Source organism: Seriola aureovittata, chromosome 19, assembly GCF_021018895.1.
Source record: "Seriola aureovittata isolate HTS-2021-v1 ecotype China chromosome 19, ASM2101889v1, whole genome shotgun sequence".
NCBI lineage: Eukaryota > Metazoa > Chordata > Actinopteri > Carangiformes > Carangidae > Seriola > Seriola aureovittata.
This window is the reverse complement of record NC_079382.1, coordinates 22,819,157-22,837,049: the sequence shown is the minus strand read 5'-3', so window position 1 is coordinate 22,837,049 and position 17,893 is coordinate 22,819,157. Positions and strand designations below refer to the sequence as shown.

Sequence of the window (17,893 nt, the reverse complement as noted above, 5' to 3'; positions counted from 1 at the left end):
CTACAGAAAATAACTTATTACATCAAAGTGAAAACACAATTTTACATTTTTTTTTCAAATTCATTAAAAAAAAGGTAAAAAAAACCCAAATCAATTCAACCAATTATTTACATAGTCACAGACTGATTTTCTGCCAGTACATTAATCAGTTTCCTGTGTGAACGTGGCTCTGAACACTCTCACTCCTGAACGACATCAAAGTTGCTCAGAAATAGGAAAAAAAAAGAAGAAGCAGGAAGCTGGCGGTTTCCTCTGATTCACCAGTGAACTCACTGCCACTGATAAGACAAACGCTGGGTGGGAGCTCAACAGCAAGGAACGAGAAAACCTATCGCCAGTGAAGTCACATCTCAGGACAATCAGAACGTGAAAGAGGCCATTTAATAACCACTCATCACTCCACAGTAACCTCGATCTGTTGTTTGAGGCAATAATTAAGACAACTGACACTAAAACAGACCTCCAATTAATGTTTCTCTCATAACTAGTTCTTCCAAGTGTCATCCAGCCGTGTTGTAAAGTAACTGTGTTTACGGTTGTTCTGAACATCCACACAGGAAGATGGAGTGAAAAGCCGGCTGTGATGGAGGAGGGGTGGAGGCAGATGCAGTATTGTTTAAAAACAGCGCACACTTTCTCCAGGAAGACATTCATGTTGTACTTGGTTGTTCACATTAAAAAAGTATAATCCCTGCCTCCTTTCTCACCTCCACACAGATGACTAATCGCAGCATGACGTGGGAGTGAACGTCAGATCATCGGTTTGAGAAAGGTAAAGAAATAGTCGAACAAAGACAGCCCTAATCTGACGTCAGAAATGCACATTCAAATAGTAGGTGCATTTATATCCACCTGTTTTTACAGTCTTATTTTAGGGATTTTTAGGTCAGTTATGGACTGGCTGCTGCAGCCTGTGGCTCTGGCCTCATGAAGCCTTTGACCGAAACACTCCATCTTCAATAATCATTGGTCTCGGCTTTACAGATAACTCGTATAAACGAGCAATATTGCGGTCTCTTATTTACTATTATTTAGTGTGAAAATGAACCAAATAGAAAAATGTAACAAAGTGAACTTTCCCATATCACTGCACCAAAGGAAACAAGCTCCAGATGTAATCACACCCTTACAATGATAAAATGTTTTACAGAGTTAATGACGGGATGGTTCAGTGAGAAGACAGGATTATTAACGACCACTTCAGCTGTGTGGTCCTCGTTAAAGCTGAATGAATGCACATTGTTTTATATCAGTAATTAAAATATGTTCCTCAGTCTCCCAGATCTGTGACCTTCCTTCCTTCATCTCAAAACTAAAATAAAGAGCAGGCAGGAAAGTCTTTGTTAGATAAAATTCCTTAAACTGAAAGCACAATGACGCCGAGTTCTGGCCGCTCGCCACCATTTTCAAAGATAAAATACGTTTATTTTGGCAAAACAACATCAGCAGGGAGGAACCGGAGGGTCAGAGAGTCAAAGTACATGACAACAATCTGATTTACAAACTCTGAACTTCTAAACTGTCCGGTTTCTATAAAGTGGAAATCAACAATCTGCTGGAGATGAAGAAGATTTAATTTTTATATATATTTACAACCCAAAGAGTGACATCTTATCAGTCAGGTGGAGATTGACTCAACATTGTTTTTACAGCACACAGGTAACTTCTTCCTTTCTACCTGCTCATATATTTGTTTTATTTCTTCACACCTCTTCATACAGAGAACTGGATGTGTCACTTTATTTTTCCAGCCTCCTGTAACCGGCCCGTCATCGTTCACGTTGTCATGTGCGACTGCACCTGCCGGACGAGCGGAGCGGTATGTGGATGTGTCTCGACACGCTGAGATGTATGTGTTTACCTCAGAGCTACAGCTGTCTGATCAGTTTGCTCTAGTAACACAGAGCGATTAAAAACGGCCTCAGGCTTCAGTCACAGAGAGACTCTCACGGATCTGACAGCGACACTGTGAGCTGTTGGTTCAGATGATGTCTAACCTATTGAAAACTGTCACGGATTAAAAGTCGACATCAAGTGCTTCTTTGCACAGACTGACTTTTTCTTTAGATTTAATAATACCATCTAAATTAGTGCTTTCCGGTGGCTCACCTGATAGAGCATGGATCCTTAATTAAGTCTTAGTCCTAACCAGAGTGGGACGGATTCAAGTTCATCCTGTTGCCTTCTCCTGCACGTCACCATGGCTAACGAAATGAAGGCAAAAAATGTCCCAAAATTAACTTAAAAAAAAAAATTTAATTAACATGGTATTTGTTTCCTTGTACAGCTGCTTTAAGACAAAACTAAACATTAATGTCCATCCATCCATCAGCTGCACCACTGGAGCCAATCCCAGTCTACCACAGGACTGACATATAGAGACATACAACCATTCACTAACATTCACACCTACAGGCACCTGAGCAAACCCACACAGCACAGGGAGCCGAACCGAAACTGGGTCTGAACCCAGAACCTTCAAGAATCAATTAACCGATTGATCTTTGCAGCTCTACATTAGCTGGACAACACCAAGAAACAACAGCATTTGAAAGACTTCTCCAGGACACAAGGACTTCCTGAATGTGAAGACAGTTCCTTTAGATCTACTCACTTCACTTGAGCGGGTCATCCAGGTTTATTCATTATATTTGATGACTCATTGTAGCACAACACCATCTGAAGAATTCATGCTATTCCCAAATAATCCCTCTCCTGGGATACACCTCCAACAACTAGGACTATTCCAGGATTATTCCAGGATTTTTGGAGGAGGTGTTTCTGGTGCTCGTGTCCAGCTGGAGCGTCTCAGTGACGGCCGGCCTGTGGGAAGCAACTCCACATCAAACAAAAGAATTTTATCACGACTGACTGAACCTCCCATGAAAAGAACCTGTTGCTGAAGTCGTCCAAGGCGAGTAAACACACACACACACACACACACACACACACACACACACACACACACACACACACACACACACACACACACACTCTGTAGTTAGTGTAAATACAACAGCAGGATCTGGATCTGTGACAGATTTAGTCAGAAACCTGAAGTCTGCAAGAACATTTGTCTGTTCATCACTTTACTGCTCATGTGTCTAAACTTTAATCTTTGCATGTAGTTTCCACTTTCACCTAATGAACCATAACTGCAAATTTGCAGAAAAGTGCAGAATCTAAAATCTATGCACGTCTTCAATACCAGGCTGTGTTGAGAAAATTCACCCTTTAAAAGTCAAGATATTCTATATTATGAAAAGACCAACACCAACAATGAACTGAATTAAACCTCCTAATAAGTAGAGATCAAACAATATGAAAATTAATTGAATAGTCAATCAGTAGAAAATCTATCTGTAACCATCGTCATAATTGATTTTATTGTAATTTCTAATTAATTGCCACAACTCCACAAAAGTAGTTAACGTCTTTCTTTGTCTTTTATAACATTAAACTGAATTGTGTGTTTAGGAATATCTTAAAAACAAACATGCATCACCATGAACGCATACTGTTTATTACGTATATTTCTTGCTTCCCCAAATGCTCACCAGAGCACTGAATGTGGATTAATCCACCACTGAAAATAGTCCCAGACAAATGCACGATCAACCTCAATGAGTAGCTGTTTTAGGAAATTTATTGTCTACTGAGTCTTTAAAGATTCACGTCTTCAGACTTTTCATGTGATTCCTTATGCTGTCATTACAGATGCTCTTTTGCGCATATTCTGACATGTGATTTCAGAGCAAAGATTAGCTGGATCATGTTTAATTATTCTCTCATGACAGACCTCCTGAGTGTGTTATTAGAGAGAGGGAGGGAACAAACTTAATTGAGCCACAACACAGATCGAGCCCATGTGACTGACCCCTGTGTGTTTGTCTTTCTTTTCATACAGAACAAAAGTCTGACAGTCAGATCTGTTGTAACGGCGCCGCCACCACAGTGGAGTGTCACAGCGACCTTTTGACCCTCCACACGGCGGGAGGTCGACCTTTGTGAAGAGCTGTTGTTGTCTCTGTCTTTATACACTCAGCTCTGCATTGTCTCTGCTGCTAAATGACATATGTACTGGTATTCAATGGAGCTGAATGGACGCTCACTTTCTAACAACAGTAAATTCAGCACAGACTGGCTCATGGGGTTTTTATGAAGCAGGAAACATCTGGCAAAAAATAAAAGTTGGGGGTTTTTGACTCCTGTCACAATTTTTATAACAATATCCAAACAACCTAATCTCAGTTTGGTCGCAAATAAATACAGTATTTACAAACCATTATTTCCAAGGTTTTACTGTTATTAATATATGATGAAGTAATTAAAAATGCATTAATCTCAGATGTTAAAATATAAATCAGTTATCAGACATGAGGGACAAACTGTGGATTCACACACTGCAACACCAATGATTCTCCTCCTGCAGCTGTTCCTGCTTGACCGAACTTCCTGATAATTAAAAACTGATCCTTATCAAACCAGAATTATGAGTCTTATTGTCATTTTATGGCCGATCTGATCTGTTAACTGGTCAGGCCTGTTTACTGCTTAATGACGCGCTGTATTGAATATGAATACTTGGCTGAGTATATCTAAATCTCATCCAGCTGCCACTGAAAAACAAAACCAAACCCCCCCTATCATCTGTACTGAGGGAAGAAATATGACAGTAAAAGAAAAAAGGTAAACACTGCTGTAATCATGGAGGTTTTCTTTATCAGACAGTCTGTCAACTGTCAGCCTGTTACCGAGTCAACACACACACACACACACATACACACACACACACAGTACAGACCTAATTAACCTGGACCATCATTTCATACAGTATACTGTGACTCAGGCTCAGTTACATGTTGAACTGCTGCCAAAGAACAAGCAACCAAGCAGAGGCTGAGCTGCTTATGGCTGGGGAATGGACTTTAACACAGGAAACTGAATTATCAAATGCTGGCATTGAATGTTTGATCAGGTTTGTAATATGATCAACTTTTGTCAATTTTTGTCACTGTTAAATGTACGGATTTGATATGAAACTGAACTGATAAGCTGATACTGTATTGGCACTCGCTTGTGTCATATTTTCCAAAGGACACCCAGCCTTAAAGATGATTTTTTTTTTAAAAACACAATCCATGAACCACATTTAAAACAAATGAGTTGCACCACCAACATTCAAAACACAACCTGTGTGAAGTCCAATAACTGACTGACAGGTCTCTTCATTCAGGGACTAACACTGTACAACAAGAAGTACTTTCAGTTATGATCAGCTAACCCACAAAATACAGCAAATTGTACTAAACCCTGACAAATATTATCTCATTTCACCATGCACTTGTTAACTTCCTTAAAACTGATACTGATTTTAGCTCTAATTTGAGCCTAGAACTTTATTAAGTTATTTAATCTTTTTTTTTTTTTTTTTTTTAATTAAATAGTGAAAAGTGAATAATTTCCCAGTTGTAGAAGATATTTATAACACAAGACTGGAAAAGTGACAAACCGTCACACAGGAGAAGCTACAACCATCAAGCACCTGAATAACTGACTTAAACAGTTACCTGTTATTTTGTCTAATCGATTAACCGACCTATCCTTCCCGCTCTGGTTATTATTATTGCATTGGACCAAAACAACTTTCACTATTAAACCTCACAGCGGGCGGTTAACGTACAATTTCAGCAGTTATTTAGGTTTAAAAGCTGCTAGCTAGCATCTCCAACAGAACCGTTAGCTTCCGTAAGGTGACGTTCATCTTACCTCTCATCCAGTCCACCACTTGTTGCGGGGTCCACTTACTCACAGCCTCCATGTCTCCGAACCGCAGCGACAACCGGCTTTTCCTCCGGGGTTTAATTAACTTTTACCTCGCGTGACCAAATCACCGAATAAATCCCGTTAATTGCACATAATCAGCTAAAAAAAAAGAAAAAGAAAAAGAAGCGCGACGATGCACGTCCTCCACAGTCCAACGGTCCGCCGCTCACTAACTGACTGAGCTCGTGGGGAAAAGTTTATAAGCAACACGAGCCGAGCAGCGCGTGCGGCGCGGGTCAGATTACCAGAGCGACGACCACGCCCATCGGTCGCTCATCATCCTATTACGTGAGAGTATTTTGATGTTGCCTTCAGGTGCTGTGGGAAAGACGACACATAAACGAGCAACTTGAATATATACTTTACTACATAATTCTTAATGTAAAAATCTTTATCCACAAACAGAAATTTACCGAATCAACTCCTGAATTTTCACCTTTTCATTCTCTAATCAAGTCACTCGGTTTATTAAACAACAAACAAAAGAGTAAGCTATTGGAACATTATAGAAACTTTTTCCGCTGTTACCTCTGACTGAATAAGTAAATATTTGTGTATTTATGTACCTCTGTGGAAAGGAATTTATGTTTTTACATTTTCATTCCTTTTATGTTTGCCTATTGTACTTTATTTTAAGTTTTGGTTTTATGTGCTTTTGTATTACCGGAATTACTGTACATTTCCTTCGATCATAAAGAAATAAAAAAAATACACAAACAAGCAAACATAAGAGCTTTCTTGTTCAAAAGTGATACAGTAGTATAGAAAATTTGGGTAAATACAACCCATAGACAATGAAAAATAGCATTCTTAGAAAGTTAAAGCAGTGTTGCTTTTTTATTCCATAAACCTAAAAAATAAACATTAAACAGAAAGTTAATTATGACGTACAAAAGTTTGGGCACCCAACTAAATCAGTAAGTTTCCCCCTGGTCTCTAATCAGATCTTTCATCTTCTGGGCTCCAAAGCAGCTCGGTCATGTGCAATGGGTGTTGGCTTGTTAAGCTTTTTTAGGTTATGTTTCCCATGGGAAGAGCACATTTGACTCTGCTCACGGGGAGAGAGTTATTGACTGTGCTGACTGAAAGGGAAGAACATACCAAGGGATGAAAACACAGGAAGAGAGCCAGCCAAAATTCAAACTAAGCTTTCACTGTATGTGAGGGGGAAAGCCTATATTTAAGACTTTTCTACAGCACAAAAGTACATTTGTGAGAAGCTGTAAGACTTTGTGAACCCGCATCCTGGAGATCAAAATCTTCATTATACCCCACAATCTGAAAGTGTGAAAAGTTAGAGGAAGTTATTTTTATTAGTCTTAATCAGAATCATTTAGCATAACCTTAAAAAACAATTTTTACAATGGGCTTCAGTGAAACTCACACATCCTCTGACATCTTTTGATCTATTATACCATCTATACTTAAACTTGAGTAAAAGTTTGAATGTAGATCTTTAAATTATGTATGATAGTCTACTTACAACTTTCACTCTAATAAAAATGACTTTATAGCATCAGTTATGAGTTTATCAGTATCAATTATACAGTATCAATAATTGTTATCACATAAAGTATTTAGTGGTGTTGTATTATAAAACTGTAGTATAACTCATCCTCACACTTGATGTGGAATGTTTGCTACTCCTATGCAGTAGCAAGACGTAGTATGTCTGACAGCACCTGAATGCATCATTATTTTGTGTGCTAGCTTCACGTTGTGATTTCTTAATAGAATTCAGTAGAATTGAAGATTGGGAAGGATCTTTAAGATATTTATTTTCATTGGCAAATGGAGATGAAAGGTGTGTATTGGTGGGGTTTTTTTTTGTTTGTTTATTAAAAGAGTTAACTCTTCTGTACAGGGTAAGTACTCTCATTCAGTGTAACCAACATACAGGATTATGTAAAACCAGTAAAACTCCCCAGATTCACAATTCTGTCATTAATATTTCCTTTGCCACTGTCTATAACAGAGATAACAAAATACAAAACAAAGTCCTCCCTGTTGAATCAGTGTTGAATTAGTGCCCTGCATTTTGATTGGTTTACATTACAAAGGAATAAAACTGTGACATACAGAGTTTAATAGTTCACACTGGTGTCATGTAGTGATTGTACTGGCAGCTGCAGAGACAGCAGGAGTAAAGGAAGTAGCTGTACTGTTGTTATATCACAGCTGATGGTTCAGTGTAAACTGAGTTTCAGGGGAAATGCTGCCACCTGGTGGTCAAACATGAAACTGCACCTTCATTTAGATCAAGGCTCTGCTGCTTATACAAACATCACAGCTACAAAATAAAAGTCTTTTGCTTTTAATAATCAATCCATTAAAAACATAAAGTGTTTCCTGTGTATTCATTGTGTTAGCAGTGAAGTCCATTTACACAGTTGTACATGTGAACAGAGCTGGATGCTGCTCATTGATCCTGACAGTAACAACAGCAGAGTGAACAGAGACAAAAATAAACATCAGACAGAATAAAATCATTTTACCAAAGTGTTAAAATGTTGATCATCAAAGTGATGAAATCAGACTAATCAATGGTCAGTGTCTGAGTCTGAGACAGATCTGCTTCACAGTGCAGAGTGTGTGTGATGGTGAACAGAGTCCACTTTGATTTCAGCAGCTGACCTGCAGTCAGCAGAGTTTCTGTCCACAGGAGAGACTCTCAGACCTACAGACACAGAGACACTGAGGAACAAGTAGAGATCCAGAACCCAGGATACAGAGGTTCAGTGAAGGTGGTGTTGAAGGTGTGGAGGTGGATCAGTGAGTCAGAGACTCTGTAGAAGGACAGAGAGCCAGAAGGACAGTCCACATACACTGCTACTCTGTGAGAGACAGAGGAGGAGGAGATGGATGTGTTTCTGTTATCGTGATAGACAGAGTAACCATCATCATCAGAGCAGGTCAGACTCCAGGACTGATCATTTCCTCCAAACCAACAGTCATCACTGTTTCCTTTCCTTGTGATTCCTCTGTAACTCACTGATATAGAAACCACTCCTCTCCACTTGACCTCCCAGTAGCAGCGACCAGTCAGACCAGTTCTACACAGCAGCTGAGGCCAGTAGTCAAATCTGTCTGGATGATCAGGATATGACTGACCCTCTGTCACATATGTCACCGTCCTGTTGTCGTCAGACAGTCTGAGTTTTCTGTTCACTGTGTTTTCATCCAGTTCCAGTTCACAGGAATCTGATGGAGAGAACAAGACACAACACAGCTGCAGTTTATCATCTGTTGATTCATCAACAACTTCACTGACAGTTACTGAAAGTGAATCATTTCATATTCAACTGTGAACAATTTTTGACTACATTTAAATTAAAATCCAACAGTCCAGTTACTGAACATGAGAGTCCAGATGTCAGTAATGTTCTGCTTGTTTTCTGCTGTGGACCTGAGGATGACGACTGATGGAGATCCACATCAATAAACATGTAGTGAATAAAGACTCACTAATAAAACTGGATCATCATCTTCCACTGCAGCACAAAGAAGCTCTGAACCATCTGCTTTCTAAAACTGTCATCACCTCACATTCAGCACAAAGTTCACACCTTTGACCTCAAACCTCAAACTGTCGTCTGCTACAAACACTTTGACAACAGTCAGAGGAGTGAGGGTCCACCAACTGGTTTCAAGCTGGTTTTCACTGACCAGGGGCCAGATGCAAAAAAACTGTGTGTAAACAGAGACAGAAAAACACATTGTTTTCTTCAGGATTATAAAGCTGTGAGTTCACATGGTTCTGGTTCATGAATCTCAGTCACTGTGGAAGTGGATTCACATATAGAAGAACCATGTGAACACTGATCTGAGGTCTGTGTGATGTTCACACACTCTGTTTATAGAAACACCAGTTTCTGTGTGAGGAATGGAGAATGTCTGGTATTTGTGCAGATGTATCACACATCTGGCCCCAGGTCTGCCATTCAGGGAGGAAGTGGAAGATAAATCCACCTCAGCTCACTTTACTCAACGTTTCAACGTGTTTGTGACATTAATTATGGCCTGTTGTGATTATGACTTGTAGGTTTATTAAACACATCAGAGAAGAAAACTGAAGGTTTCCTGAACACAACTTATATCAGTCAAACATGTAAAGTACCAGCTTCATAGCAGCACCTGAAGGCAACAAAACTCTTCCATAGAATCATTGACAGACAAAAAACCAGAAGAAACAAAGTCAGCTTTGTGTTGACTCCACTATTGATAAAATGTATTGATTAGTTTTGTTGGATCACAGTGTTCAGTTTGTTGTGTTTGTGGATTTTAAATTGATTGAATTCAAACATCTTTCGAGCCACACTGACAAAAAACAGAAGCTGAATCCTGAATAAAATTCATCTTTGAACTTCAGTCAAGAAAATGTAAAAATCTAGTGTAACATGTGCAGCTGTGTTCTCATGAATCAAACTTAAAACACACTCACACTTCCTCAGACCAGGTCTCAGTCTCTGTGGTCCACAATGGTCCACCCTGGAGGAAGAAACAAAGTCAGAGTCAACTTCATCACCTTCACTCATATCCACTCATATGGACCGATCTGTCCATACCTGAGAGTGTCCAGTCTCCAGTCTGGATCCTCCAGTCCAGCAGACAGCAGCTTCACTCCTGACGCTCCTGGATGATTGTAGCTCAGGTCCAGCTCTCTCAGATGGGAGGGGTTGGAGCTCAGAGCTGAGGCCAGAGAAGAACAGCCTTCCTCTGTGACCAGACATCCTGACAGACTGAACACACACACACACACACACACACACAAACAAACAAACAAACAGGACCTCACTGTCAGTGTAAATTCTCTGAGCTAAAACTTTCACATTAATCCAGTTTAGAAATCAGCATAAGATGCTCACAGCTGTAACAGGACTGTAACTGTCACTGACACTAATGGAGGATTCAGATATCAGCCATTTTTATTATTCTTCACAATCATTGGTTTGTGGTCAGCAACATCCAGTCATCTTCACACAGGTGTACAGGGAGAGGGTTGATGTGACTAAGTGTTGCTGAGAGGAAGACTCTGACTGTGGTTTGAGTTTCCCGCCCTCCCAGAGTTTTTCCTGCCTGATCTTATCTAGGTGTTTTTTGTTGGACTTCTTTGCTGGAACCCGTACCACAAACCTAATTCAACTTAGTCTGGCTGTCTCAGGGTTTTACCTGCTTCACTCAGTCCAATACTGGTGACCCTGATTAACTTGTAACCTGAAGCTGGTTATTAACTGGCTCAGTTAATTCTGGTTTTGCAATCCAGCATTTAATCTAGTGTTTAAATTAAATATGTGGAGATGCTGATTATAAGTAGCATCATCAGAACTATGACTGAAATACTGAATATAAAATGAGATGAAGTGATGAAACACATGAGAAAATCTGTTTGTAGAAACACAAAGAATCATATTCAACAAGGTGAAATGTAAAGAATACGATTACATAACTAGAATAAGAAGCTGTAGAAACACTAAGGTCATTTCAAAATGATCAAACAGTGTGATTGTATGAATTATTATGTATATCTTTACTATAGAGTATTTTTTCTTTGTCTCTCCCTGATGATGAACAAACTATTTTGAATATCTGAGGCAGTTAGGAAAGTGAAAGTAACATCATCATCACTTTTACTCCTGCCTAAAGAAAATATGTTATATGAGGATAAGAATGTTATATGAAGGAACTTTTGAATTTAACTGCGCATTCAGGCTGCACTATATCCTACTAAAACAACAGTTTTCTCAATCAGTGTTCTGAATGAAAACACTACACTGGTGACAATCACCTGAGTCAGAAAACCTCATCCGTACAATATTAACACATTTAATACAAGATCATAAAAATGAATGAAAAGTCTTTAAGTTGACTGTTAAACAAAAAAGATGAATCCATACCTGAGACCTTCCAGTTTACAGTGTGGACTTTCCAGTCCAGCAGACAGCAGCTTCACTCCTGAATCCTGTAGGTTGTTGTTACTCAGGTCCAGGTCTCTCAGACTAGAGGACTGGGAGCTGAGGACTGAGGACAGAGCTTCACAACTTCTCTCTGACAGTTTACAGACACTGAGTCTGAAGAGGAATCAGCAAAACAAAATAAATCAATTGAAAAAAATGTGTTTTTCTGTCTTCACAAAAGAAAATTATACAGTTAATCTAGATGGATAAATGTGCACATACACAGCTTTGTTAGAGGCTTTGACCACTGGCAGCAGCTTCAGAAGAGCCTCCTCTGAAGCAGAGTATTTCTTCATGTCAAACACGTCCAGATCTTCTTCTGATGATAGTAAGATGAAGACCAGAGCTGACCATTGAGCAGGAGACAGTTCATCTGTGGAGAGACTTCCTGATCTCAGGGACCACTGGATCATATTAACTAGTGAACGATCATTCAGTTCAATCAAACAGTGGAACAGGTTGATGCTTTTCTCTGCAGAGGGACTCTCTTCGATCTTCTTCTTGATGTACTGAACTGTAGTCTTTTTGGTCTCTGAGCTACTTCCTGTCTGTGTCATCAGACCTTGTAGGAGAGTCTGATTGGTCTGCAGTGAAAGACCCAGCAGGAAGCGGAGGAATAAGTCCAGGTGTCCATTTGGACTCTGTAAGGCCTCGTCCACAGCTCTCTGGTAGAAGAGTGTTGGGTCAGGCTTGTCCCTCAAGTGTTTAAATTAAATAGGTGGAGATGTTGATTATAAGTAGCATCATCAGAACCATGACTGAAATACTGAATATAAAATGAGATGAAGTGGTGAAACACATGAGAAAATCTGGTTGTAGAAACACAAAAAATCATAATCAACTAGGTGAAATGTAAAGAATAAGATCATAAGTTGTAGAAAGACTAAAGATAATTTCCAAATATTCAAAGTGTGTGAGTGTATGAATAATATATGTCTTTACTATAGAGTGAGTATTTTTTTTTTTTCTCTCCCTGATGATGAACAAACTATTTTGAATATCTGAGGCAGTTAGAAAAGTGAAAGTAACATCATCATCACTTTAACTCTTGACTAAAGAAAACATGTTATATGAAGATAACAATGTTATATGAAGGAACTATTGAATATAAGTGCGCATTCAGGCTACACTATATCCTACTAGAACAACTAGTTTTAACTACTAGTTTTCTCAATCAGTGTTCTGCACAAAAACACTACACTGGTGACAATCACCTGAGTCAGCAAACCTCTTCAGTGCAATATTACCACATTTAATACAAGATCATAAAAATGAATGAAAAGTCTTTAACTTGACTGATTACAAAAAAGATGAATCCATACCTGAAACCTTCCAGTTTACAGTGTGGTTTCTTCAGTCCAGCAGAAAGCAGATTAACTCCTGAATCCTGCAGGTCGTTGTTACTCAGGTCCAGGTCTCTCAGACTAGAGGACTGGGAGCTGAGGACTGAGGACAGAGCTTCACAACTTCTCTCTGAGAGTTTACAGCCACTGAGTCTGAAGAGGAATCAGCAAAACAAAAGAAATCAATTTTTAAAAAATGTGTTTTCTTTCTTGACAAAAGATAGTTAATCTAAATGGATAAATGTGCACATACACAGCTTTGTTGGACGCTTTGACCACTGGCAGCAGCTTCAGAAGAGCCTCCTCTGAAGCAGAGTATTTCTTCAGGTCAAACACGTCCAGATCTTCTTCTGAGGACAGTAAGATGAAGACCAGAGCTGACCATTGAGCAGGAGACAGTTTATCTGTGGAGAGACGTCCTGATCTCAGGGACTGTTGGATCTGCTCCACTAGAGAACGATCATTCAGTTCATTCAAACAGTGGAACAGGTTGATGCTTTTCTCTGCAGAGGGAGTCTCTTCAATCTTCTCCTTGATGTACTGAACTGTTTTGGTCTCTGAGCTACTTCCTGTCTTTGACATCAGACCTCGTAGGAGAGTTTGATTGGTCTGCAGTGAAAGACCCAGGAGGAAGCGGAGGAACAAGTCCAGGTGTCCATTTGGACTCTGTAAGGCCTCGTCCACAGCTCTCTGGTAGAAGACTGTTGGGTCAGGCTTGTCCCTGAAAAGTTTAGGTAATCGATAGGTTGATTGTTTATCTGACAGCAGATTGACTCCAGAGTTGATGAAGGTCAGATGGACATAAAGAGCAGCCAGAAACTCCTGAACACTCAGATGGACGAAGCAGAACACCTTGTCCTGGTACAGGCCTCTCTCCTCTTTAAAGATCTGTGTGAACACTCCTGAGTACACTGAGGCTGCTCTGATATCGATGCCACACTCTGTCAGGTCTGATTCATAGAAGATCAGGTTTCCTTTCTGCAGCTGCTCAAAAGCCAGTTTTCCCAGAGACTCAATCATCTTCCTGCTCTCTGGACTCCAGTGTGGATCTGTCTCAGATCCTCCATCATACTTGACCTTCTTCAGTTTGGACTGAACCACCAGGAAGTGGATGTACATCTCAGTCAGGGTCTTGGGCAGCTCTCCTCTCCTTCTGGTTTTCAACACCTCCTCCAGAACTGTAGCAGTGATCCAGCAGAAGACTGGGATGTGGCACATGATGTGGAGGCTTCGTGATGTCTTGATGTGGGAGATGATCCTGCTGGCCTCCTCCTCATCTCTGAACCTCTTCCTGAAGTACTCCTCCTTCTGTGGGTCAGTGAACCCTCTGACCTCTGTCACCATGTCAACACACTCAGGAGGGATCTGATTGGCTGCTGCAGGTCGTGTGGTTATCCAGAGGCGAGCAGAGGGAAGCAGTTTCCCCCTGATGAGGTTTGTCAGCAGCACGTCCACTGAGGTGGACTCTGTAACATCAGTCAGGATCTCAGTGTTGTGGAAGTCCAGAGGAAGTCGACACTCATCCAGACCGTCAAAGATGAACACGACCTGGAACCGATCAAACCTGCAGATTCCTGCTTCTTTGGTTTCAGTAAAGAAGTGATGAACAAGTTCCACCAAGCTGAACTTTCTCTCTTTCAGCACATTCAGCTCTCTGAAGGTGAATGGAAATGTGAACTGTATGTCCTGGTTGTCTTTGTCTTCAGCCCAGTCCAGAGTGAACTTCTGTGTTAAGACTGTTTTCCCAATGCCAGCCACTCCCTTTGTCATCACTCTTCTGATTGGTCCGTCTCTTCCAGGTGAGGCTTTAAAGATGTCTTCTTGTCTGATGGTTGTTTCTGGTCTGACTGGTTTCCTGGAAGCTGTTTCAAACTGTCTGACCTCATGTTCATCATTGACCTCTCCAGTCCCTCCCTCTGTGATGTAGAGCTCTGTGTAGATCTGGTTCAGAAGGGTTGGGTTTCCTGCTTTAGAGATCCCCTCAAACACACACTGGAACTTCTTCTTCAGGTTAGATTTGAGTTGTTGTCGACAAACTGCATAATGACTCTCTGAATGACAAAGAACAAATAAGATAAATGAATAAATAAGTCAATGTTTCAACATTTTCTTCCCCTGAAGAATGAGTAAATGAACATATTTCCCTCCATCTGGTCAGTAAACGTCTCATTCCTCCATCATGTTAAATCCTCTTACTGCTCTGCAGACAGTCAGCCAGCTCCTCCTGCTTCATTCTCCTCAGGAAGTTCACTGTGATCTTCAGAAACGCCTCTCTGCTGCTCCTCCTCTGCTCTTCATCCTCACCACCCAACACCTCCTCCTCCTCCCTCTGACTCTCTGAGCATTCTGGGTAATCTGGTCTCAGGAGCCTCTGGACTCTCTTCAGCTCGTTCTTCACAAACGTGACCATGTTCTCCTCCAGCAGCTGGAACAGATGATAAACTGATCATTTCATTTAGAAAACAACATGTGACTCATGCGTCAGTCTGAAGGCCTGCTGGTCTAAACACAGCAACATGGACACTGTTAGGACCTGGATGGAAATTCAGCATTTAATCTGTGGTTGATGGAGTTAAACAGTAACAGTGTGATTGTACATGTACAGACCATAAAGATGGAGTCCAGGTCTGGTTGATGCTGCTGGGCAGACTGATCACTGTGGACCTCTGAGCTCTGCTGCTCAACTCTGTGGAGAAAACACCAACTTTAAGGAAGATGAATGACTCCACACTGACACACCTTATTACAGGTGACTGATGGATGGTGATGGATAAGAGGGAGTGATCTGTGGGATGATAACGCTGGGAACATCTCAGGGTCTCATCATCATCATCATCAACATCAACATCATCAGTCCTGGGCAGCAGAGCAACATATAAGGTTTGGTTTCTGTCTGGATGTTCAGTTTTGAATTCTTACCTTCCATCAGCAGGTTGTTCACCTTTAAATAGAATAGGACGAAACATTGACCCCTCACTCTTCATGGACACACAGCTGGGTTCAGGAGAGTCTGGTCTCTGCTGCTGCTTCCTGACACTAACAAACAAGTGACAAATTATGTGAATTTTTCTAATCACACTTGAGAGACACAGACTGGGATTATTGTCCTGGTGAACATGTGCAGATTTTCTAACCAGGGGACGATGAAGTGATTGAGATGATGTCAGTCGTATCCACATCAAATAACGAAGTGGGGATCAGAGAGTCGTGTGCTGAGAGGTTTTCTCTACTATGTTTCTCACGACTCAAGTTCAGGAGAGTCAGATAACAACACAGTTCAGTTTTAAATTCTTACCTTCCATCAGCAGGTTGTTCACCTTTAAATAGAATAGGACGAAACATTGACCCGTCACTCTTCATGGACACACAGCTGGGTTCAGGAGAGTCTGGTCTCTGCTGCTGCTTCCTGACACTAACAAACAAGTGACAAATGAAAAGCAGTTTTAACCTGAGGACAGATGGATTGTGAGCAGACTGTCTCCAGGTGAAATGTTAGCAGCAGATAGAGAATCAGTAAGAAGACAGTGGTTGAGTAACGTTCTCCTGTTCATCAACATGTCTCCTGTCTAATCAGCTGTTGGCTCTTTGTTCACTAAGACAGGAGTTTTTCAAAGCTGTTATTGAGTAGTTGATGGCAGATGTGACAGTGAGTGTGAATAATGATGGAGCAGTGATGTGAGTCATGGACAGTTAGAGATCCTCATCTCACCTCTGAGCTCTGGTCTTTCTCTCATGTTCCCCACACAGAGAGGTTTTAGAGGGAGGGGCTCCCTCCTCTCTGTCCTCACACTGATCCATGGCAGAGCCCCCACCTTCACACCAACACAACAACATGCTTCATTACAACAGGGTTTACTTCACAGGAAACATTAGTTCTCATTACTGTCACTAACATGTCACAAATAAACCTCACCCTCACTTCCTCCCAACAACACCCTGTTTGTTATTGCAGATATCGGGCGACTGTAACAGCTCTAAGAGTTTAACACAGAGAGCCCACAAACCAAAATCTGTTATTCATGTTTATCCCATATTCAAATATTATACTACATATTATCACTATATATTACATTTCTTTATAATACATAGATTTGGTCGTGTAGGTGGCAGAATCCATTTATCATTAACCTAAAATCTGTCGTAGTGCTTCTACATTCCTTCTGTTCAATACGGATCATAACAAATACCAGGGTTTGGAGACATTTTGATCTGAGGATGAGTCACTCCCTCATAACTTCAGAGTACAAGTCTAAAAAAAACATCAGTGACATTAAAACCAGTCTAACCTGTGTTAGAAACCCAGTCTGAGTCAGGTGAGTCCCAGACCAGGTGATGTAGTTCTACTATCTGTCCACTAGATGGTGCCATCTAAACATTTAATGCCTCAACATCAGCTCAGCAGAGAAAGATGAGGTGCAACAAGGTGGATTTAAGAGTCTCATTGATGATATTCAATGGCTCCATTAATTTTAGTTTTGAGTACAACTAAAATGTATTTACTGACTTCCTGAAAGCCGTTCTCATGTCGTCACATAAATCTAGAAGGCCGTGCCCTCGAAACGTCATGTACAGATTTCTCTGGAGGATTCTCACCTGCTGAACTCACTTCAGGTCGACTTACAGACACTTTCCACCTTCATGTGTCGAGGAAACATCTGGAAAGAAGAAGCTGCTCATTCTCCCTCGTCAGTCCTGGTGTCTGTGAGCATTTGCTCTGAGGACGAGTCACTTCCTCAAACTTCAGGGTGCAGTTCTAAAGAACAAACATCA

At 40.7% G+C, this 17,893-nt stretch overlaps 2 protein-coding genes and 1 long non-coding RNA gene across 3 annotated transcripts in view; 1 reads left to right on the top strand and 2 right to left on the bottom strand.

Moving 5' to 3' along the window:
• Positions 1-6,035, bottom strand: part of cnksr3 (cnksr family member 3) — a 33,076-nt gene extending 27,041 nt beyond the window's left edge. The window contains exon 1 of the mRNA XM_056404724.1: positions 5,770-6,035. Coding sequence (XP_056260699.1) covers positions 5,770-5,821 — 52 coding nt within the window. The 5' untranslated portion in view covers positions 5,822-6,035. The remainder of the gene's footprint in view (positions 1-5,769) is intronic.
• Positions 1,524-2,037, top strand: LOC130187287 (uncharacterized). The gene is made up of 2 exons (XR_008830437.1): positions 1,524-1,659; positions 1,752-2,037. It is a non-coding gene; the product is annotated as an uncharacterized LOC130187287 (long non-coding RNA).
• A 1,552-nt stretch (positions 6,036-7,587) lies between the features above and the next one.
• LOC130187284 (protein NLRC3-like) lies at positions 7,588-17,893 on the bottom strand. Its single transcript, XM_056404732.1, has 12 exons — positions 17,717-17,893; positions 16,833-16,935; positions 16,419-16,535; positions 16,043-16,159; positions 15,731-15,809; positions 15,320-15,548; positions 13,377-15,174; positions 13,103-13,276; positions 11,721-11,894; positions 10,392-10,565; positions 10,268-10,314; positions 7,588-9,027 (listed from the first exon to the last, which is right to left on the bottom strand). Exons 2-12 carry the CDS (start codon positions 16,919-16,921, stop codon positions 8,504-8,506), a joined length of 3,522 nt encoding a protein of 1,173 aa, XP_056260707.1. The 5' UTR covers positions 16,922-16,935; positions 17,717-17,893; the 3' UTR covers positions 7,588-8,503.